The 23,873-nt window shown below is 43.8% G+C and overlaps 1 protein-coding gene across 1 annotated transcript in view; it reads left to right on the top strand.

Moving 5' to 3' along the window:
* The window catches only part of DISC1 (DISC1 scaffold protein), a 170,526-nt gene that overhangs the window by 142,136 nt on the left and 4,517 nt on the right, over positions 1 to 23,873 (top strand). The window contains 1 exon segment of the mRNA XM_083606010.1: positions 15,586 to 15,702. Coding sequence (XP_083462136.1) covers positions 15,586 to 15,702 — 117 coding nt within the window.

Below are 23,873 nucleotides of genomic sequence, written 5' to 3' on the forward strand. Positions count from 1 at the left end.
GCAAAGGCCCTGATGGCGAAAGGAACCACGCCAGATGTTGGGAACTCGTTTGTAATTGACACTGGATGTAATTTTCATATGTCCCCGCACAGAGGACTCTTTTCGACGTTTAAGAAGCAAAGCTTCGCTGTGGAACAAGCCAACGGTCAGAAGCTGGAGGCGACTGGGGTTGGATCTGTGTATCTTAAGAGTCTGAACTTGACAATACACAATGTTTACTTGGTTCCTGAATTGAAGTTCAATCTGCTGAGTGTTTCGCAGATTGCAAAGAAAGGACTGAAACTGTCCTATGATGATAAGAGCTGCAAGATCTTCAAAGATGGAGAGTTATATCTTTCTGCCAGACAGAAAGGTGGACTGTATTTGTTGGACTTTGAGCAAAGTGATTACATGGAATGTAATTCTGAGTCTAACATGATTTCTCTTGCAGGTGTGACCAAAACGAGCGCCAAGAAGGTGGCCAGGGTCGACAGAGTGTTTCAGCGGGTGTATGCTGATGTGATTGGTCCTCTAGAACCATCTAGAGGCAATGCAAGATTTTATCTTGTGTGTGTGGATCATTTCTCTAACTTTGTCTGGGTTTATGTGTTAAAGAAACCACAGGAAGCCTTAGAAAGGTTTCAGGAGTTTTGTGACACGGTTAAAGACATGCATGATGCTAACATTGATTGTCTTTTGACAGATGAGAAGCAGATTTTTCTTTTACAGGATTTCCAGAGGTTCCTGCAGAAGAAGGGGATCAGACACAAGATTGCTGTTTCAGCGGAAGCGTGGAACAGGGGTGTCTGTGTAAAAGTGAACAAAGAATTGCAAAAGGGGATGAATGCGCAATTGCTTAGTTCACATCTGCCACATGAGTTCTGGGCGGAGTCACTCATGTCGTTTTGTCATGCATGGGTGAGAAAGGTTTCGAAAGAGTTGGGAAGTTCTCCTTTTGAGAAACTGTTCCAGAGAAAACCTTCTGTTGCCCATTTCAAGGTTTTTGGGTCTCATGTGAGGACAGAAGCTCCAGGTGGAGTAAAGAATGCCAGAGGCATTTTTGTGGGATATGAAAAGGGTCTCTACAGAGTAATTTTGTCTGAATCTGGTCAGGTGATTCTCACAAAATTTCTAGAGAGTGCTCCTGAAAAGGAGAGAGTGATAGTACACACATTTCCCACAGAGGACGATTCAGATGATGATGATGATTTCACAGATTACAGTGGTACTGAGAGTGACAGTGATAGCTCAGAGAGCTCTGTTGTCACAGTCATTGAGAGGAAATCTCACACAATGGATAGACCTTCACAGGTGAAGGATGAACCACTGTTTACTGTTGGAACTGGTTCTCCTAAGAGTCCTGAGGCTGAACCAGTGAGCAGAGAGGATCAGCACCTCATACGTAGGTCTGAGAGAGTCACAAAGGGTGAACCACCCAAAAGGTACTCAGAAGAGTATGCTAATTTAGCTGTTGCATGTGTTGCTGTTGTAAACAACCGAGGACAGGTTGGAGCTGTGTCTAAGTCAGAGACAAAGACACAACAGAAAGTTGCTAGCCAAGGTAATGCAGATGCACTCATTCCTTGGAAACCAGACAACCAGAGAGGTACACTGGGGAAACCAGTGGCGGGTAGTTCCAAGGGTGGAACTGAAACAACAGGGGAGTGTTATGTGTATAACAACTGTTTGTTTTCTTCTCTGGATCACGCTTTGCTTGCCGCAACACGCATTGATTCTTTTGGGGGAGGTTGTTACGAAAAAGGAGCAATGCTGCTGAGTGCTCCAGATGGCTGGAAAGCCAAACAGGATGTTGATGTTTGGGGACTGTACCGTGGGAAGAAGGGACAGTCTATTATGTGCTCTGAGCACCGGATGTTAGCTCAGAGTGTCACATGACCCTGTACTGGAAGTACATGGGTGGAGTTATTCTCTCTCTGCAGCTGGGTATCAGAGGGTACAGACATGTTTTCTCTGCACTGAGGAAAGACAGAAATAAAGGCATGTAAATACATTTCTGTCTGTCTCTTTCCCCTCCCTGGGGATGGCAGGGAGTGAGGGAGGAGGAGTGGCTGTGTTCTTCTTTCACGTTTGAAGAAGGATCGGCCGATAAAGACCTCGCCTTGTCTTGCCGGGAGTCATTGACGGGGGGGTCAACATGGAATCAAGCCGGGCACCTGGAGAGTGGCCAAATTCCTCTGAAGACAAGGCGAGGGGATGGATGGATATTGCTTGTCCAATACTGAAAGCCATAGGTTCTTAAAAAGAGGAGTGTTTGGGAATCTTACTCTTCTGTTCTTACATTTGTTGGTCAACATTTGGCTAGGTTGGAGAGCTGAGAAGCCTTATATTCAAAGACGTCTAGGGGATTCTGGTGACATTCCTTAATCATACTCCAAGCAAACTCATTGAAATCAGTGCACCTCCTTGTGAGCATGACTGATGTTGGATATCATCTTTTGAAACAGCTTTTAACAAATAATTTTTAGAACCCATATATAAATCTTAAGTCCTCCTTAGTACTATTTTCAAATCAGGAAAATGAAGTAAGGTGTCTGCCTAAATAATACAACATTTTGCTATTTTTACCCTATTTTGACTGCTCCTATAATAAACCACTTCTTTTTCAGAAGAGTTATTTCTAAACAGGTTATTAGTTATTCATCCTTAATTTATGAAGGGGCCTGCCCAAGATATCCTAGTTTTTAAAAAGGCCTGATTGGGGATTTTGTATCTAGGAGTGCCTTTTTCCTTGATAGAACAAACTAGCAGCAGGTGTTGAAAGATAGTCCTTGCTAACATATTTAAAATATTCTGTGCCTTGAAATTGGGGGACAGGGTGGTGGCAGTAGTGGCTCTGTGCAGATGCACCTGGGAATTTAAATATAATTTTACAGAGGTAGAAAAGAGGGTTAAAAATCCTGGGGAAAATCCCATGTGATATGATGGGTTGAGGATATTACCATAGTGCCAAGGTGGATGGGTCCCTCCCAACTATACAATTCTATGAAGTAAGATAGTCCAACTGCCCACCCCCAGAACTGATGCCTATCCTCCTATCCCTGCTTGTTTTGTACTCTTTACCTCATCTCCTCAGCTGCGTCTCTTTCGACTTCCCTAGAGCCAGTGCAGGATTGTGACATTAACTTTACTTAAAGGGATAAATTGCTAACTACATCACTGCTGCCAAACCGTGATGTTGATCCTCGTTGGCCTGGTTCTCAAACTCTTTTCTCTGGGCCATACTTTTAGAATAAAAATTTGCTCACACCACACTCAATTTTTAATTGATATGAAATACATTGGAAAACAGAAAGAAACAACTCCCAGTAGAGCTTGATTTTGAAAAGATATATTCTGCAAATAAAAATATATCTTATTTTGATACTATACTATACTACACTGAAATGTTTAAATGTTTCTTTGATTGTCCTTGAATCTTCCGGCCACACCTGGCATTCTCTCCTGCCACACCCTTTGAGAACTGCTGTCCTGGGGGATTAGCAGGATCCACAGAGGCATCACCACAGTTATTGAGCCAAACCGGCAGCAACAGCTTTGAACACCTAAACTAGTTACTTCTTTGAAGGTACCCTTCTTGCCCACCACCATCACTTCCATCTTGGTGCCAGTGTTGCTGCCGGAAGTGACATCTAGAAACTTCAGATGGGAATCAGATTTTAATATGATTTTTTTCTTCGAGTGCCTTCTTTGTCCCAGTGACAGTAATACTGGATGAATGGTGCAAGCTGGTATTTCTTAATTGGTTTTGTTGTGTCCCCATTTTGGTTATGCGTGTGATACCCCTTTGGAACAGGGTGACATACATTGCTTTCAACAAGATGTTTTCATAAACAAAGAGATTATATTTTACAGACTTCAGCCATAGCTCTCTCTTATTCCTGCATTGTCCCATTGACGTTGAGATTAATTTGGAGTAAGTGGCTTGAAAAGATTAGCTTAGACCTCAAATAGGTCTGAAAGAAGGAAGTAGACTGAGAAAAATAAGTGAGGCATATTCTGTTGTATGCATTGGATTGTTAGATGATAAACGTAAGAATCATACAATGCAATGGCATTTTTTTTGCATATTGAGATTCACCAGATGTAGGATGATTAAGGTTGATCTGGAGATCAGTGTGTGTGTGTGTGTGTGTGTGTGTGTGTGTGTGTGTGTGTGTGTGCGCACACACACACACAATATTTTACTTCCACAGTAGCATGCATTTCTCATGCTAGATCAAAATATCCACCCTATCTGCAGCGGTTGTTGAAATTAGTGATGTTTGCCAGTATGTCTCTTTATTGGTTTTGCTAAATTGCTTTTATTTTTGTACATTTGAATGTGCCATAAAGCCACCTTGAGTCATGGAGGGGCAGGTGAAAACAAAAAATAAATTTTGTGTACAGGTTGCTTAAATCCCCTTGACTTCAGTGTGAATGAACATGGACCTTGTTACCTAAATTCACAAATGCTAAAAAACCCCATACCGAGTTAGTAGTTTGCCCATCAGGATAATATTAATTTCACTGGTTCTTGGGAGACACAGGAGTGTCAATATGAAATATCTCTTTCATTGAGCAATACAAATTTTAGTTGACTGGCAGAATATAAATTCACAACTTCCCCATTACCCAGTCTGATCGCCTACCCATGTGAACAGTGGCTCATTCACGTACAACGTGGAAAAATATAATAGGACAGAAACACTTTTAAGGTAAGGGTTTTTCAATTGTGTCAGAAAGTGAATAGAAGAGAAACAGTGTACCTTGCTTCCACGATGACATAAACGTGCTCATGAAGCCTGCTGAAGCTCAAGGGAGTTGTCGCCACAGTCCCATAAGCAGCAAGATAATAGAAACACCTGTTATTGGAAAAGAATGATAACAACAGTTTGTGGATGGTGTCCAGCTATCTGCCACTGGCAGTTGCCAAGGGAGCAGGGTGGCGTAAGGTAACAGGGGAGGTAACATATGGTCTCCGAGACAAAAAAAAAATCAAACCTGCCCAGCAAAACTGGTACCCATCTGTGGTGCTCACAGAAAACAGCAGGACAGCTCAGGAGCCTAAAGGGACCTATCATGTCACTATACCACAAAACAAATCAGACTGTCAAACAGCGGTACATGCAGCGCTGAACTAAGAGTCACAAGGATGTTTCAGCAGAGTCAAAGAGAAGGTCACCACTGATATTATGAACTTGTAGAAACGTCCTCATCTATCTAAAGCACTTCTCATAACAAAGCAGAACTTCTTAAGGTTAAATCTGAACCACAATATAGGTTGACGAATTATTATGCTGGCTAGTCCACAATGTATTATTGTTACTGGCCACAGATAAAGACAGGATCTGAATGGAAATTTCTTGAATGAAGCACTAAAAAAATTCTCCTATTCACAAAATTGTCCTGCTCATTATAAATGGTATATGGACAGAATAGTTGAATAAACTGGTGACATCAACAAACTTTTTGAAGATCCAAATACACAACGTTGTGACAGAAATGCTTTTGTGCTTTAGTTAACATTTTTACATTGGGCATAGATATACGAGTGAAAAAACGGGGGAGTTTACAGAGTTTTCTGTACGGCAAACTGTGCTTCTTTGATAAATCAAGCTATAACTTTCCTTAAAACAAAACATGATGAAGTCTGGAAAGGGGAAAAGGTGGAAATGCTTCCAGTTAAAACTTATTTGAGCCTCGTATTTAAAGCAGAAGTTCCTTAAACCTCAGTTGTGATTCATCCAAGAAGAAATGTGTGGCATAACAGTCCACACATAAACTTGTTCCCTTGCCCTTCCCTGCCTGAACCCTTGTTCCTTCTTCCCACCACTCTTGCCAGGAAACCAAGTATTTTGGAAACTTGACATTTGCACCAAATTTTTAGTACTTTGGAGCAGGGTGTTTGATTACCTGCATCTAGTTTGAGCACAAAAAGGTGCAGAAGAAAGAATTCAAGGAAAAATAAAAAATAGGGGTAGGCCTTTGCAACTGAGAAGCTGCTTTGAATAGGCATGTAAGCTGCGTGAGTGTCCCAATATATATTATGCTGGTGGCAGAATTACAAATAGTCATTTTAGGAAAATACAGTGGAGATCATTGAGATTGTTTCTCATCAGAGGCAGCATATGCTGCACATGAAAAAGAAAAAAATGGGAATGCCCACTTCACAGTGGGAAGCAGAGAGCATCTTGCTGTTGTCACCAGCAAAAATCTCCCAGTGGTTGCCTGCAGTTTATAGTAGAAAGGAGAATACTTTGTCAAACCCAGACCACTGGAAGCTAGACTTCCCCTAAAATCAAATTCTCAACTTTCTCGTGGCAAGCCAGACTCCCCCCTAGCAAGCAGCTTCCAGCTCTCCCAAAATGCTGTCAGCACAGAAATATTTTTTTAATGAACTGAACAAGATTGGAACTGCTTCCAGAGCGACAGATAGTTGCTTGCAGCAGTGGGCCAACCTGCCAGCTCCAGCATTGCAGTCTGGTTAATGCATTGAGCTTGGAGGCAAGGGGTCATTCTCTTTTTTCTTACCAGATACATACTCCATGCTTCTCAGTGGCCGCCAAGCAGCATTCCAACCAGGAAGTGTTTAAAATAGTTTCTGTGTCACTGGCAGTGTTTTGCCTGCTTCCATATATGTGTCAGATAAAAATATTAGCAGTGACATTAATAGGCAAGGAAGATGCTGAGAGGCATTTCTTTCCATTTTTTAAAAGTTAAAATGAGCCACTATCCTTTTACTATCACTTTTTTTTAATTTAGAGAAAATTGTAAGATTCTGAAATCATGTGAAACAACCACCTTTTTATTAGAGGTGTTACCCAGTTAATTGTACAACTTTTGATTACATCTGTGTAAATTACTAAAGCCAGCTGTTGCTGATCCCTTCCAGATGTTCTGGACTACAACACCCATCAGCACCAGCCAGCAGCAATGGCTGTAAACAGTCATTCTGGATGGGGGAAAAACATTGTCTGGGTTTTGGTTTTAAATGATGCATGTATGTTTCATAGAAAGCACCATCTTCTACATAAGAAAGATGGGGCACTTGCATTTTCTAAGATAGCACATCCCACCTGCAGTTTATGTAACAGTTCTATTTCAAAATTACATTTTTAAAAAATCTGCTATTCCTATACCATGGCAATTTCTTATTTATGAACAGCCTGCTGGATCAGGCCATGGCCCATCTAGTCCAGCATCCTGTTCTCACAGTGGCCGAACAGGTGCCTGTGGGAAACCTGCAAGCAGGATCTAAGTGCAACAGTACACTGTGGTTTCTGACAACTGGTATTCTGAAGCTTACGGCCTCCACCTGTAGAGGCAGACCATAGCCATCATGGCTAGCAGCCACTGATAGCATTATCCTTCAGAAATTTGTCTAATGCTATTCTAAAGCCATCTCAGTTGATGATGGTAGCCACCATTGCTTCCTGTGAGAGCAAGTTCTGTAGTTTAACTAAGTGCAGGGAACAAGACCATCAACCCAGCAAGTTTAAAACCCACAGCAAACCAGCAATACAAGATGTCATCATCATCAACATCATCATCTAAAAAGGAACTAAAAATTGACTTTTAAGGTAAAAAGAGGGAAAGAGAACAAACCAAGCAAGAGCAGGAATCTTGCACAATTCCTTGTTCTGCACTAATCCTGATCAGAAAACAACAACATGTAAGCCCCAAAACTCAAAAGAGAGACAAAACAAACGGTGCTACTTTTATATCACAGGGTTCCACTAGTGTACTCAGATTCATATTTTTCCTCAGTCATTTCTGTGTGCAGTAAGTTAGGCTGTGAGGTATTGACTTGCTCTAGACCATCCAGAAAATGTAATGGCATAGGGATTTGAATGTAGGTTTTCCTCAGCAAAGAACTCTAGTTTCTAGGTTCCAGCATGGCTCTTCCAGAACCTAGTACCTGTGCTTGTGTGCAGTGAAATTCAGTTCTACTGAATGACATTCTGGAACCTACCAGGCTTGCAGATTCTTACAATTCATGTCAGGATCTCAAATCTGGTAACAGAAATTAATCAAAATTGTAATTATTTGGAGAATGTCTTCTCGCCAGCAAGAAGCAAGATGAGCAGCAAGCAAGGGCAGGAAGTGTCCTTAAGATGCTTCACAATGTTTGGCTGGCTGTAGAAAGGAGTCTTTTCCCTACCTCTGAATGCCAACAATAGTAGAAGAAAGCTTGATTCCATAGATTTGCTCATCAAGACATGAATATGCATTTCCCCTTCTAAAGGCATGTCCATATAGGGTGGCTATCATCAACGGAGGAGGTTTATTTTGAGTTTTTTTTATGCCAACCAAATGGTACCTGTGTACATTTTGTACTCTGACCTTATCTGTGAGCTTGCCAGATTAGGAAAATGCAGACAGTGTATGACTGCCACAGTTGATATAAATGCATGACACTGATTTCCTAAGCCCTGCACCATAATGGTTTTTCTTATCAGGTATTGGTTGCATTTGGATAAATAGCCACAGGCACAAGCCTTAGATCAGAGGTCAGCTGTGGGCCGGTCCACTGTCTCTCAGACCATGTGGTGGGCCGGAATATATAGGGGGGTGGGGAAATGAACGACTTCCTATGCCCCACAAATAACCCAGAGATGCATTTTAAATAAAAGCACACATTCTACTCATGTAAAAACACACTGATTCCCGGACTGTCCACAGGCCGGATTGAAAAGCCGATTGGGCTGCATCAACACTAGGGCTCTCCCAGTTTGTTTCGGGCCCCACACATCAAGCAGGCCACACGCTGGATTTGATCTTTGGTGTCGGTATAGATGTGATCATGTCTCCTTCGATGAAGGTGCCATGGTCTGATCACTACGCTCTGAAAGCCAGGACTGACTTTCCACCCCCACCCTGCTTAGGTGGCGAGCTGATTTGGGCTCGCCCGCAGAGGCTGATGGACCCTGATAGATTCCATCAAGCCTTGCGGGACCTTGCTCCCCCTGGCGACTCATTGACTGAGCTTGTTGAGGGCTGGAATATCCAGCTCCTGGCAGCCATCGATGAGATCGCACCTAAGTGCCCTCTGCGACCCCGCAGAAACCGGGCTCCCTGGTTTACCGAGGAGCTTCGGAAAATGAATCAGGACCTCAGACGGCTAGAGCGAGTATGGCGGGGTGCCCTTGACGGAGCCTCAAGAACATCTTATAGGGCTTTTATGAAAACCTATGAGATGGCAGTGAAGGCCGCTAAGAAGTCTTACTTCTCGGGCTCCATTGCATCTGCTAGCTCTTGCCCGGCACAATTATTTAGTATAATTAGGTCTTTAACGTCCCTTGAAGGACAGCCAAATTTAAATAACAATTTGACACACAGCTGTGAGGCATTTGCGAGCTTTTTTGCGGAGAAGGTCCTGTTGCTCCGCCATGACCTCCCTGCCAATTTGGATACAATAAAGGAACTGGAGGCCCCTCGACTGTCCTCGGGTCCACTAATGGACCACTTTGACCGGATATCCCCAGCTGATGTGGACAGACTCCTCCGAGCTGGAAAGCCCACCACCTGTCCTCTCGACCCGTGCCCGTCTTGGCTGATTAGAGCGTGTCCAGATGAGGTGCGGGCCCCCCTGGGGGATATCATCAATTTGTCCCTTGGCACCGGGATATTCCCAGGGGAACTGAAGGAGGCAGTGGGGCGTCCGCTCTTAAAGAAAACATCATTAGATCCCTTAGATCTATCTAATTACCGCCTGGTTTCGAATCTTCCATTCCTGGGTAAGGTGATTGAGAGAGCGGTTGCTGAACAGCTTGGCAGGTTTCTGGATGAAACATCGGCTCTGGATCCATTCCAGTCCGGCTTCCGCGCTGGTCATGGGACCGAGACGGCTCTGGTCGCCCTAACAGATGATCTCCGCAGGCAGCTGGATCGAGGCGGGTCGGGGCTGCTGATTCTTCTAGACCTGTCAGCAGCCTTCGACATGGTCGATCACGAACTCCTGGACCACTGCCTTGCCGACGTGGGGATCCAGGGCACAGTCCTTCAATGCCTGCGCTCATTTCTCTCTGGTCGGGGACAGAGGGTGGCGCTTGGGGGGGAATTGTCATCACGCCACTCCTTGGTGTGTGGAGTGCCTCAGGGTGCGATTCTCTCCCCGATGCTTTTTAACATCTTTATGCGCCCCCTCGCCCAGCTTGTCCGGAGTTTTGGGTTGGGTTGCCATCAGTATGCCGATGACACCCAACTCTATCTGTTGATGGATGGCCATCCTGACTTGGCCCCAGACACACTGACCAGATGTCTGGAAGCTGTGGCTAGATGGTTACGTGGGAGCCGGTTGAAGTTAAATCCTTCGAAGACAGAGGTCCTTTGGCTGGGACAGGACGATATGGGATTGAGGGGGCAACTCCCATCTCTTGCAGGGTGCAATTGGTGCCAGCACCGTCCGTTAAGAGTTTGGGTGTAATCTTCGATACCTCCCTCTCTATGGAGGCGCAGATTACAGCTATAACAAAGGCGGTATTTTTTCATCTCCACCAAGCTAAGCAGTTGGCTCCTTATCTCTCTTGCCCTGACCTAGCCACTGTGATCCACGCGACGGTCACCTCCAGACTGGATTATTTTAACTCGCTCTACGTGGGGCTCCCCTTGAGACTGACCCAGAAACTCCAGCGGGTGCAGAATGCTGCGGCGAGACTCCTTACGGGGTCTTCGCTGCGAGATCACATTCATCCGGTGCTATACCAGCTGCACTGGCTCCCGGTGGAGTACAGGATCAGGTTTAAGGTGCTGGTTTTAACTTTTAAAGCCCTATATGGCCTAGGACCCTCGTACCTACGGGACCACCTCTCCTGGTATGTCCCACAGAGGAACTTACGGTCTGCAAATAAAAACATCTTGAAGGTCCCAGGCCTCAGAGAGGTTAGGCTGGCCTCAACTAGAGCCAGGGCTTTCTCGGCTGCGGCTCCAATCTGGTGGAACGCTCTGTCACAAGAGACTAGGGCCCTGCGGGACCTGACATCTTTCCGCAGGGCCTGAAAGACAGAGCTGTTCCACCAGGCCTTTGGTCAGAGGGCAGGCTGACTCCCTCCTCTGGCAATCTGCACAGAATTTTGCTTAACGGTTGCCATCAATTTGATTTTAATTAATTTTTAGAATGAGATGTTTTTAGAATGTTGGATTATTTGATTGTTGTTAGCCGCCCTGAGCCCGGCTTCGGCTGGGGAGGGCGGGATATAAATAATTTTTTTTATTATTATTATCTGGCCCAGGGCCTTAGGTTGCCTACCCCTGCCTTATATGCAGCTATAGAAAAGAATTCTTAGGAGATTCTCAGCCCTTTGCACTTCTTAGACTGATAACCAACAGCCCCCACCCACATTACAAAGATTTGCATCTTGGGCTGTTTTCACAATACACTTATCAAAATGCAACGTTAGAACAGCCCCATGGTTGTGATACTCACACTGCTTAGTACGAAAGCAGAAAGCCAGTAGGATACAGGAGGAGCAGGAAAAGCAAAGTAGCAGAACCACAGTACTTGAATTAATCTTTTAGAGTGGTAGATATCCTTATATTAGTCTCAAGTTTAGGGACTATTCTCAAATACTGATATTTTTTGTTTTGTTTTGGTGGGCATGCATTTTGCCTCAGCTTTATTGCTGAGGATGGCAGAGGATTTAAAAATCACTTAATTTCCACACCACCTGTTTTCAAATCAGCCTTGTGAAGTCTCTTGCATGGTCACAGCAGGAATCTGACCTATAGCCTAATATATTAATGGCAGGGCACTTTAATCAGATTCAGCTAAGCTACTCAATAAACCAGCACTTTGAAGTTACAACTTTTTTCATCTTCTTATAGAAAACACACCTCCCCTTACGTGTTTTGAATTGCCTGAGCGTTACCCTGTTGTAGCAAAAACAACAGAGTCCACGTTGCACCTTAAAGACTCACATGTTTATTGTGGCATCAGCTCGTTATTTGAACTGTGATTGTTCTACTTGGACGAAGTTTGCCGAGTGGTTATTATTATTTATTTCATGAGATTTATGCAAACAAACCTCAAACCAGTTTACAGAAAGATAAGACAATAAAACCAAGCAAAATTTACAGCCATACTTTAAAACTCACAAAAATTAAAATAATAATACAGATTAAAACTACCACAACTTTCCAAGCATCTGGGTAGGCTTATCTAAACAAGAATGTTGCCCAAAACCAACCTGCTTAATCTCAATAGGCAGGTTAGTTTTAGGGAAGATGTTTTTCATCACTCATTCATGAATTTGGATGTGCATTTATGAGTTTATGTGCTATAACTGGAAGTTTCCCCAACCAAAATCAGTTAGTTAGTTCAAAGAGAGCCAGTGTGATGTAGTGGTTCAGTGTTGGACTAGGACCTGGGAAACCAGCATTGAAATCCCTTCTTAGCCATGAAACTTCATGGGTGACCTTGGGTCAGTCAGTCTCTCAGGTTAACCTACCTCACAGGGTTGTTGTGAGGATAAAATAGTGAGGAAGAAGAATCACGTGTGCCACATTGAGCTCCTTGGAGGAATGATGGGATATAAATGCAATAAATAAATACAGTGGTACCTCGGGTTAAGAACTTAATTCGCTCTGGAGGTCCGTTCTTAACCTGAAACTGTTCTTAGCCTGAGGACCACTTTAGCTAATGGGGCCTCCTGCTGCCGCCGCGCGATTTCTATTCTCATCCTGAAGCAAAGTTCTTAACCCGAGGTACTATATCTGGGTTAGCGGAGTCTGTAACCTGAAGTGTCTGTAACCTGAAGTGTCTGTAACCTGAAGTGTCTGTAACCTGAGGTACCATTGTAATAAATTTGGATACAGCCTGTCATAAATATGTGACCGTTTGGATAATCACTCTCCTTATTTCATACTGTGGATCAAAACTCACTCCCAGTTAAGAAGATGACCCCATCCAAATCTTTAACTTCAAAAAAGAAAAAGAAAAAAAGAATAGTGAGCATCTAGAATAAAATTGTTTTCTTCAGATAGATGCGCCAGTTGGTAATCAGGACTTTAAGGAATCTTCAGTGCAAGAAAATAAATGATTTCGTGACTGATCTCCCTGCAAGCCTGCCAAATAGTAAATAAAAGTGATTTTTTAAAATGTTGCTGCCCTGTCTTCTTGTATGCGGGTCACTAAGGTATTTTCTAATAGCTTTCCAATCTTGTAAATTGCTCAGGTGTTTTTTCTCTCCCTAAGATATGCAGGATCCTGCTGGGTATTGAATAACAATCTAACAGCTTGATGGATGACTTGTTCTTCATCCATACAGCCACAAGGACATTTATAGCCAATATATGGCATCGGTTAGTATGGCTGCCTGTGGTTTTAAAAGCTTATGGCATATTGATCCCTGGTGTAAACTTATTATTTTCTGTAAAGTTTTGCAACGAAGCATTTGGACAAATGGGATTATTGTAAAGTTGTACAGAATCCATTTGTGGGAATTAGACTGCTGAAAATCTTGCTTGTGTCAATTGAAACTTTCAGCAGAATATGAAGATACCTATCTCTTCCTTCTATCTATCATCTATCTATCTATCTATAATGAAGAATGTTTAATTCATAGACTGCTTAATGCCTAGGCCACTTCTGAGTGGCTTACAAAGCATTAAAACTAATTGCACATCATTGGTAAACTATAAGTAAACTATAAGTAAAACTAAATAAGTAAAATACACAATAAGTAAAATACACAACAAAACAATCCCATTCAAATATAAAGCACCATGATTAAAATGTGCAGCAAAACAATCCAATTAAAACAGCACAGCAATTGAAATGGGAGACTTGTGGAACTGCAGTTTTCCACACGGGTGCAAAAGCTTTCAGAGCGATCGCGGTGGGGAGTTCACCGGGTCTGCACTGCAAAGTTTCTTCCGCAAAAAGGGGGTTCAACCCAGGGTGTGTGAGGAGAACCTGAGCTAGCTGAACCAGCTCAGGTTCTCCTCAAGACTCAGGTGAAGAGAATGTCTGTGTAAACAGGCACTCTTCAAAAGCCATTGGAATGCCAATACAAATTGGGACCACTCATATTTCAGTAAGGAGTACCGTATTTTTCGCTCTATAGGACGCACTTTCCCCCCTCCAAAAATGAAGGGGAAATGTGTGTGCGTCCTGTGGAGCGAATGCAGGCTCCCTGGCTTCAGCGATAGCAAGGCAAAGCCTCCGAAGCCTGCGCTCCGGAGGCTTTGCGTTGCTTCTGCTGAAGCCAGGAGAGTCTGCTCTTTGAGGCTGGCGGGGAAAGCGCTGCTTTCCCCACCGCCAGCCCCAGAGATTGGGGGGCAGCGGGAAGGCAGCGATGCCTTCCCGCTACTCTCCAACCCGGGTTTGAGGCTGGCGGTGGGGAAAAAAGTGCTTCCCCCATCGCCAGCCCCAGAGGATGGGGGGCAGCAGGAAGGCGCGCAACGCCTTCCCGCTACTCTCCAACCCTCCTGTGGGTTTTTGGGGGAGATGGGGGAATTCCCCCACCTCCCGCAAAAGCAGGCAGAAGCCGGGCACTCTTTAAAGGGGCTCCGTGGCTTCTGCTGGCTTTTCTAGGAGGTGGGGGAATTCCCCCACCTCCTAGAAAAGCCCGCAGGAGCCGCGCACCCTTTAAAGAGCGAGCGGCTCTTGGGGGCTTTTCCCCAAGGAGGGAGAAGGGACTGACAGGCCGAGTCAGTCCCTTCTCCCTCCTGCGGGCTTTTGCGGGAGGTGGGGGAATTCCCCCACCTCCCGCAAAAGCAGGCAAAAGCCGTGCGCTCTTTAAAGGGGCTGCACGGCTTTGCTGGCTTTTCTAGGAATACCCCCACCTCCTAGAAAAGCCCGCAGGAGCCGCGCAGCCTTTAAAGAGCGAGCGGTTCTTGGGGGCTTTTCCCCAAGGAGGGAGAAGGGACTGACGGGCCGTTTCAGTCCCTTCTCCCTCCTGGTCGAAAAGCCCGCAGGAGTCACGCGGGGCTACTGTGGGCTTTTGCGGGAGGTGGGGGAATTCTGCCACCTCCCGCAAAAGCAGGGAGAAGGTCTTGGAGTAGCGCACAGGCTGCGTGCAGCCTGTCCACTGCTCCCAGAGCTGGGGGGGGGGAATCATATTTTTTCCTTGATTTCCCCCCCTGAAAACTACGTGCGTCCTATGGTCCGGTGCGTCCAATCGTGCGAAAAATACGGTATATTCCACGATGCTGGTGCCACCAGTGAAAAATCCCATCCTCACCTCATCACAAATTGATAATCATCAGGTTGTGATGAGACTAACCAGGTTCCATTTGTTGCAGTCCAGCCCTAAAGCCCACATACTGCGCATCACAGTAGTCTAAATTGGTATCCTGATGGACACATGTTGCTTCCCATCCCACCCATGCTGATTCTTAACTGTGCATTATCAGTAGTCAAGCTGTTTACTGAAAAAATGAACAGTAACAGAAATTAAAGAGAAGGATTACTTTTGTCCTTAGAATAGGCCCCACCCTACTTTATACATGGTTATGGCGGACATGAATTTAAAGTGAAAGGTCAGTTGCTGAGTTTGTTCCAGCGTAACAAAATATTGTACCCCGATTTAATATGATCTTCAAGGATGCTAATGTGCAGCCAAAAATGCAAACACTTTCTTGTAATATTTTTTCTCCTTCTTGTAGGAATTTCATATACTTACAGCAGAACTTGACGACAAATGTGAAAAAATAAGTGAGAAGCTGATGCACCTGGAAGATCAACTTCAAACAGCGCTCTGCGGCTGTGATGAAGACCTTGTTCATATCCTTTTTTTGATAGTCTGCCTTTGATGCTCCAGCTAAAGAATTAGCTTTTATCAGCACAGTCCTGAAATTAGCATTGTGTGAATCCTACTTAAGAGAACTAGGTTATAATAGAACTTTGTTCTCTGGAAACCTGAACTAGGAAATAATAATCAGTAATTCAACCATGATGACTTGGACTGACGGGTGATTTATTGAGAACCTTGTGGGATATCCACCAATCTCCTTCCACTTTGGACTAAGGGAGGATGAGTTCCAGGTCAGGCTATGAGACTAGATAATGGAGCTTGAACACAAACAGGTGCCGCAGGTTTGTCCACTGAAAGTGCACCTATGAAAGTCTTTTTGAGGAAATGAGATTAGCTCATGCAGAGCAATGAATCCCAGCAAATCTTGCTCCATATCAATATCTTCTGTCAGCTTTAAGTTTCATCCACTATACCAGAAACACGGGAACCTGTGGCCTTTCAGGTGGTGTTGGACTACCATTTGCATCACCTGTACTTGTAGCCAGGTAGTACGTCCCAGAGCCTAGAGAGGAAATTCATAAAGAGCAAAATTTGGAAAGTTCTTTGGAACTGGATTCTTCAGAGCCGCAGCTGCAGGGCATGATGTTAGACTTTCAGTCAATCCTTGGACAGAGTGTAGCATCTGCAGGGAGAGGTCCCTTAATTCACACCAGGGAGGGGCTACAAAGATAGCCAGTTCCCATTCACTGGTCCTCAAGAGTCAGTAGCAACAAACAAAAAGCAGGGAGGAGGGTACACATGTTAGGTGCCTGCTTTATCAGAATAGGGTCTCGTATTGGCCTTCCTTTGTTGTGGGAAGTTACAAGCCTGGCTAGGTAGGGTGCAGATGCTTCATGCCTCCCGCAGGGTTCGTTCTGTGGGGAGAGGCCAGCTGCTTCGCCACCTGGCTTCTTGGCTCATCTCAAGGACAGCTCCTCTGCTCTTCTCTCACCAGCCTCACAAAGGGAGGAAAGCTCTACACTTGAGGACTTTGAAGCTCCACAGCCACCCCTGCTCTTGACACAGTTTGGTGCACCTTATGTTGTGTATATACTAGTATTCTCTTCCTATCTGTCCTATATTTGGGGGTAATAGTGGGGCAAGTGCCAGCTGCACCAAGCATTCTATATCCCCCCCATTTTTTTAAAAAAAATGTGTATCTTTCCAAGCATCCGCTTCAGTGTTAAATTGCCAACTGCATATTAGGGAACAGTCCAGTGCAGATGCGCCCTCAGAGAATAGTGACAGGACCATTTATCTAGCACTCGCTGAAACTGAGAGGAGTCTTGTCATTGGCTTGATCTAAAATTAGGTCAGACTGAACAGATGTTGTTTTGAGACTTTCCCCCTGTACATACCAATAAAAGTGCATCTGAGCCTCTTCAGTGCAATTTGTGCCAATGGTTAATAGAAAGAAAAAGCAGACTAGAAACCGAATGTACATTCTTAGTGGTGTAAAGTTTAATTTCAATTTGGAGTGATTTAAGTACTGATATAAGCACCCTCAAACTATTGTTGCATATACTCCAATCTCCAAGCAGCAAGAGTCTCCAGGGTGTCTCCCAGGATTTGGCTTTCATGGAATGAAGGTCAGTGGAGACTGTGGTATATTTAGGACATATGGTTCTAAACACACACACACACACACACACACACACACACACACACAGCATCGATGGAGGCACTCACAGCATTAACACCTCGAGCAGATCTTGCCTCCTCATCACGTTTCCAGGAAAACCCCAAACTCAGCTTTGGGTCCAGCTCAGACTGAGACATGTCTCTGTCTCTAACTTCCAGCACCAGCCAAACTCACACATGCCCCCCTTGGCCTATTATTCTCCATCCTAGAATGATGTGGCATCCAGTCAGGTGAGGGAGGTGGAGGAAATGCCTACGCCCCTTCCTAGAGAACATCATCATTTAGTTGTCACTATAGCATCCGAGCTCACTCTATTAGATGCTGTTGACCAGCTAAGGCCATCACCTTACAAAAAGACTTGCCTGACCGATTCAACAAGTTTCCTCATGGATTTTAACCTCACAAGAATATGATCATAGGTTTTGAAGGGACTCACAGTTATCATCCAGACAGAGCCTTCCTCCAAACCTATGGCATATATTAAAACAATCTGTCTTGTAATGTTTGTAATACCCAGTGTTTTTTTTGTGGAAAAATAGGTCTGGTACTCACCATGAGCTGTAAGTGCCACATTAAAAAAAGAAAAGAGGTTCTGGTACTGCGTACCCTTGAGTACCTCCTGGGGGGAAGTACTGGAATACCACCACAGAAGACTTCTGGGGGGACATATGGTAATTGTTTGCCACATATTCAGCTGAACATATGGAAGAGCAATGCTGCTGCTGTGACTAACCTCCATGAGTTCAGCCAGGCAAGTACACAGTGCCAGATTACCAAATAGGCAGAGTAGACACTGGCCTATGGGCCCCAGGCCTTTTAGGGGCCCTGTGACAACAGATCAAAATAATATTGATTTGATCTTGAAAGAAAATTACAAGCAACCTTTTTTACTTCAATGAGAGGTGGGTGTCACCTGTCCCCCCCAGATTTCGACTGCCTCTACAGGATTTAATTTGGCACTGCATGCACAGATATTTTACATTTTGGGGTCTTTTGATGGCCCACTGCTTTTAGGAACATGGAAACATAGGAAGCTGCCTTATAGTGAGTCAGGCCATAGGTCCATTTAGCTCATTATTTTTGACACTGACCAGCAGTGGCTGCCCAGGGTTTCAAGCAGGGATCTTTTCAAGCCCTACCTGGAGCTACCCAGGTTTGAACGTGGGACCTTCTGGATGCAAAGCAGATGCTCTACCACTTTGTGATGGTTCCTGATCACATGGTAAGAACCATACATGCCTACAGTTATATGTCCATATTCCGTGAATGGAATTGGCACCTGTGATCCCAGTCTTCCCTCCACTTGCTCCAACAGATGTGTGAAAAACCCAGCGATCTCCACTTACAAAAGTAATCTGCTAAACCAATTTTAGTGAATTATCATCTACAGCCAAAACAGGAGATGCATATCTTGGAAACAAACACATTTTCCCTTTAAAATATCCAGTGAGTACTTACCATGGCACATTGCCCTGCAGTTTTAACTGTGTATAGTACAAATAACCCTAGCAAGATGGGCATTTGGTTGTCTTCCAGATGAAATCCCTTGAATGAGGAAACATAAATTGTTTAAAAGGCTGCTTATGCCAACTGGCATCTGGTTTAAGCTTGCTGAATCTGTCATGTCTACATAAATGGAAAGGCACAAAGTTAAAAATCACTTCTGCCTTTTTCTCCCACAATTCTTCTGCATGATGTCCACAAATGCATATGCTGCTTAAACTGGAGGCAGACAGAAATATGGGGTTGAATAAACAAAGCAAGAGGAGGAGGCGGAAAAAGTATCATCAGGAAAGTGAGCAGGAAAAGATGGCCTGCTTTGTAGTCAAAGCCAGTTTGAAAGGTTCATGACAGACTGCAATATTCAAAAAAATAAGGAACCTGCAAACAACCCTACCAAAGGTTTACTTGCCACTTCTCTGTGCCTCTATCCTTTTTTCTCTCCAGTAATGTCTTGTTTTACCCAACATGGGATGCAACAACATTGTGCTGTGCATTTACCCACCCCCTGCTTCCAAATGGTTGGTTGTAAAACCACATGCTACCCTGGAGAGAAAAAGACACAGGGAGCAGCAATAACTCTGTCTCTCTTGTAGTATCTAGTGGATCCTAAAATACCATGGTAAAAACTCCAGCCAGATCCAACAGAATTAAATCCCAGTTTACACAACTGTTTTGAGCCCATGCTGCACAGTTTATTTATTACACTGATACATCCTGCTCTTCCTTTGAGAAACTCGGAGCAGCTTATGCTAGGCCCCCAGGCAGTCTCCGATTTAGGCACCATAATAACATAATGGCATCATCTTCCCTCAGTCTATTCCTTGGCCAAATGGATTGGATTTGCTACAGTAGGAGCAGCAAAAACCCCATTCAAACAGATGCCGGAAAAGACAGGAGGCGACTTGTGTAGGGCAGTCAGGATGGCTGATGACAAAGCTTCCTCATGCTTATTTGTATTATGCAAAGGTTTCCAAGTGGTTTGCATGTTTATTTATTAGATTTTGTACCTGCCCTTCACCATAAGTTCCCAGAACGGGTCATAACAACAATAGAATATGTCGTTATAAAAACAAGTAAAGCAATGTCAATTGTAAAAGAAGTTAAAACGTTCCAAATGGGACCGAAGGGTATTGTCATGTTATGTCCTTTCCTAACACAAGAGGAGGGGACTTAGAGTTCAGCGGATCCATTTCCATGAGCAGGAGTTTCCTGTTTCAGAATGCAACCTGGCCTTGGAAGTTGATCTGCAGAGTTCTGAGAGTGCCATCTGCCAGTATTAAACTGATCACTTGCACAAGCAGTTACATGTGTAAAATGAACAGCAAAAATCATGCCTGAAATGGCTCTTAGCAATAGTTCTAGTGTCACCTAAACTAATTCCCAGATATTTTAATTTCTAAATTGACCATTAAAGTAGACAAACCTTTAACCAAGGGCTAAATGGGTGCCCAGGAGCATGATCTTCCAAAAACCTGCAAGGATAGGTACTTTGGGTTGAAAATTGCAGCTGGTATGCTTCTAATGAAAAGAGAGAAAGAGAGAGAGAGAAGGCTGCTTCTGGGAGATCTAACTTCCTGGTGCTGTCAAGAAGGCGGTTCTGCCAATATTTAAACACACATTGCGGCTTTGATTAATAATTAAACTTCTATTAGAAGAAATAAATCCCAGATGCCATTGTTTTTCATTATACATTTTTATGGCACAGAATACTGGAACCAACCAGCCTGCTAGTAGGGCATAAATAGCACACACCACACAAATGAAGTCAGAAACCAGCACTAATGCTTAGCACTGAATATTTACACAGACCCACAAAGGATTTTTATTTAATATTGTAACTTCTCAAAGCAAATATTAAGCAGGAGGTTTTGCATTTGACGGATGAATGGGAGCACAAGCAGACAAATTAAAGCTCACTCCTATATCCACTTCCCTGGGAGTATTGAACTCTAAGGGACTTGCATCTAAGAGACAGGTATAAGATTGGTCTGTAAAAGTAAAACTTGTGTGTATCTCTGCATCTGATGGATTTGTTGAACAAGAAATACCATAGTGAAGCAAACCCACAAAAGAGCCAATGGCTGTTAATCAGTGGCAAGCAAATGAAAACAATCTGAATTGTTAATTGGAAGAACCAAAGGCAAGAGGTGACGCATTGCTGGTGTCTGAGGACTTGATGAGAGGTGTTACTTTACTAACAGGAAAGACTTAGCATTCCCAGTAAAATTAAATGGATTTTTATATTGCAATTTCACAGTCATTTGGGGTCTTAATTAGCAGTTATGGCTTGACAGACAATTTGAGGGCATGTAATAGTTTGAGATATAATGCTATTTTTGCTGCAAGAAAGTGGGTTGGCTATTTGAATTCTGTCTGCATAAAATACACTTTTTCACACCCTGCAAAAATAAGTTTGTGTTAATGGTTTTAATAGTCAGTTTGAAATGCCAGTGGAGACATAATCAAACCAGCCAGACATCTCATGGTACAAACCTCCCTTACTCTCCCAGGGATTTCTTCCACACCAACTGGAAGGAGTCAGGAGGTACTAACTGATGACCCCTGACTCTGGTGCCAGTTTTTGCAGGGTGTGAAAAGGAGTATTTCATAAAACAGTACATTTGTTACTGTGGCTGATATTTCTTGCACTTGATTATATGTAACACTCTGGCCCAGATGAGACAGTTTATCTATAATTTTTTTCTTTAGTGACAGTGTGAATCATGAGACCTATATACAGTGGGAGGGGTGTTTCTCTCTTCTGAAACATGAACTACACTCTGAGTATTTTCTTTTCTTTCATGTCTGATGCAGTTAAATCAAATAGAGGGGATATGAAGGTTTTATGGTCATATTTGCAGGGGTTGGACTAGATGGCCTTTGGGGATCCCTTCCAACTCCACAATTTTATGATTCTATGGTTTTATGATTTTTTTTTGGGGGGGAGGAGGTAATCCTGGTGTGTATTTTGCTCTAAGGAGCTTAGTTTGGTCAGAATCGAGTGTAAATTTCCAGAGTTAATGCAAAATACATTACTTCTGGGAAATGAACCTCCATAGAGGACTGTGAAAATTTGTGATCTGGGCTTTTTAGACTCGTGAAACCAAAGCAGCACATGGGTTGTCAGATGTGAAATATATTGGCGTTGTTTTCGGCTCTCCCACTCCACTATAACTAAACTTAAGGAGGTAGCCCCATGTTTACAGCTGCTGCCGCCAGGCGCAAGGTGTGTTGCAGCCGAGGAGGGTGGGTGGCAGCACTGGCACCCACTCGCCTGCTCTCCTCCCCTGGGTCAGGCCTGACCCTGGGCGTAGAGCTGCGCCAGGCACAAGCACTGCAGCCAAGGTGCAACTCCTGACACAGAGCCAGGCTCCAATGAAGGAACCTGCTGTGGGGGTGCCTGTTTGCACCCCATCTCAAAATTGCACCCAGGGCCATGGCACCCACAGCACCCCCCCAACTATGCCTCTGGTATCTCTGAGGTGTAATGAAGGGAGGGTGAGCCAGGTGGAAAAGAGCATTGGCAACTTTTAACAGCGGTCCACCCTTAAATGAGGGGTCTGTTTACTTATCCTTGGTACATGGTTTTAGCACAAAAGGTATTTGTTCAGCATCTTCTCTGTGTCTTGCCTTTAGACTGAAAAAGACGGCCTAAAAATGTGAGCAGAAATTGATCTTATCCTTTTACACTAACATTAGTTCCCCATAAAGTAAGAAAAAAAAGAGAGAGAGTCAAACATCACAGTGAATGTATGTAAATTACAGAAAAAGATGAAATCTTGAGGAAGCTTTGAAAGAATCAGAAGCTGCTAAAAGGCTTTTCAAATTGGTATGTGTGACAGTCTGGCATTGAAGGTATTTGCATAACTTTCCCATGATCCCCTTTAGTTACTCCCCTCACCCCCAAAGAAAAACGATTTTTTATTTATCCACTTCATAACCTAAGGATGTATTTTCATCTTGACATTGTTCTTGGGTATGGCAGCATTTCCTAATAGATCATGAGCCCCCAAAAACATAAAAAGCGAGGAAGCACATCAGTGTCAGCTTGTACTTTGCCCTCTCCCTGTGTAGGGAGTTTTTAAACATTTGGCTCTGAACCAAGACACTTTAATGTTCTCTGAAGTGTGGTTTCATAATATATTATCATTATCTTCCATGTTTGAAATGTAAAATAGCTCTTACTTGATCGTTCCCTTGCTGAACTAATTAGGTTAGTTTTTAGGTCCTGTTTCCATTGTATTCCAGAATGAAAGTCTGTGGCATTAATAGGAGTCATTTTGTGCATTTTGTGCAAGACTGACCCAACTGCAGAGTTGGGGCTGTAGAGAAAGTAATTCCAGGCCTGGCTTTACGGGTAAGGCTGCAAGGCTCAGCTCCCTTAAGCTCTGTTGAGAGTAGTTTACTTTCAAGTAAAGTCATCTAGGACCAGAGCGGAAACTTGTGTTCTGCTTTTTATTCCTCGGTCATGGGGTGGCTTTTCACTTTATGGAGGATGCTGTGTATGAGAGAGGAAGGGAGAGGGAGAGGATGCATTTCAGACTCTGATAGATGTGAGGGCAGTGTGAATGTGAACTCGGGGAGGGAATCTGTTCTCATGTTAGTGAGAATTGCCATCAATGACCTGAAGGTTTGGCACAGAGACAAAAAAAAAGCGCTCTCTATGTTCATTTATATTCCTCTCAAGCTGAGATCTAAGATTATTCCCTCTGAATAGTGACTGTGGTATTCTCTTTGTGTAACACATGGGGATTTACAACAGCCACTCACGCTTACATATGTGCGTGCGCACACAAATTGCTGCTCACTTCATACCCCTCAAGCAAAAAATGCTGTTTGTTGCCCACAGGCCCAAAAAGACGGGGATGAGGAGGGGGGGCATAAGCAAGTGTGAAATATGTATTAATATTTAATCCAAGCAATTTGGATGAACTTGACGCTGCAATTAGCTAGCAATGCCCATCTGTTGTGCACAGCACAACAACAACTTATTAAATAACTCAGAGAGAGGAAAG

The sequence above is a fragment of the Podarcis filfolensis genome, assembly GCF_964270895.1.
Source record: "Podarcis filfolensis genome assembly, chromosome: 3".
Lineage (NCBI taxonomy): Eukaryota > Metazoa > Chordata > Lepidosauria > Squamata > Lacertidae > Podarcis > Podarcis filfolensis.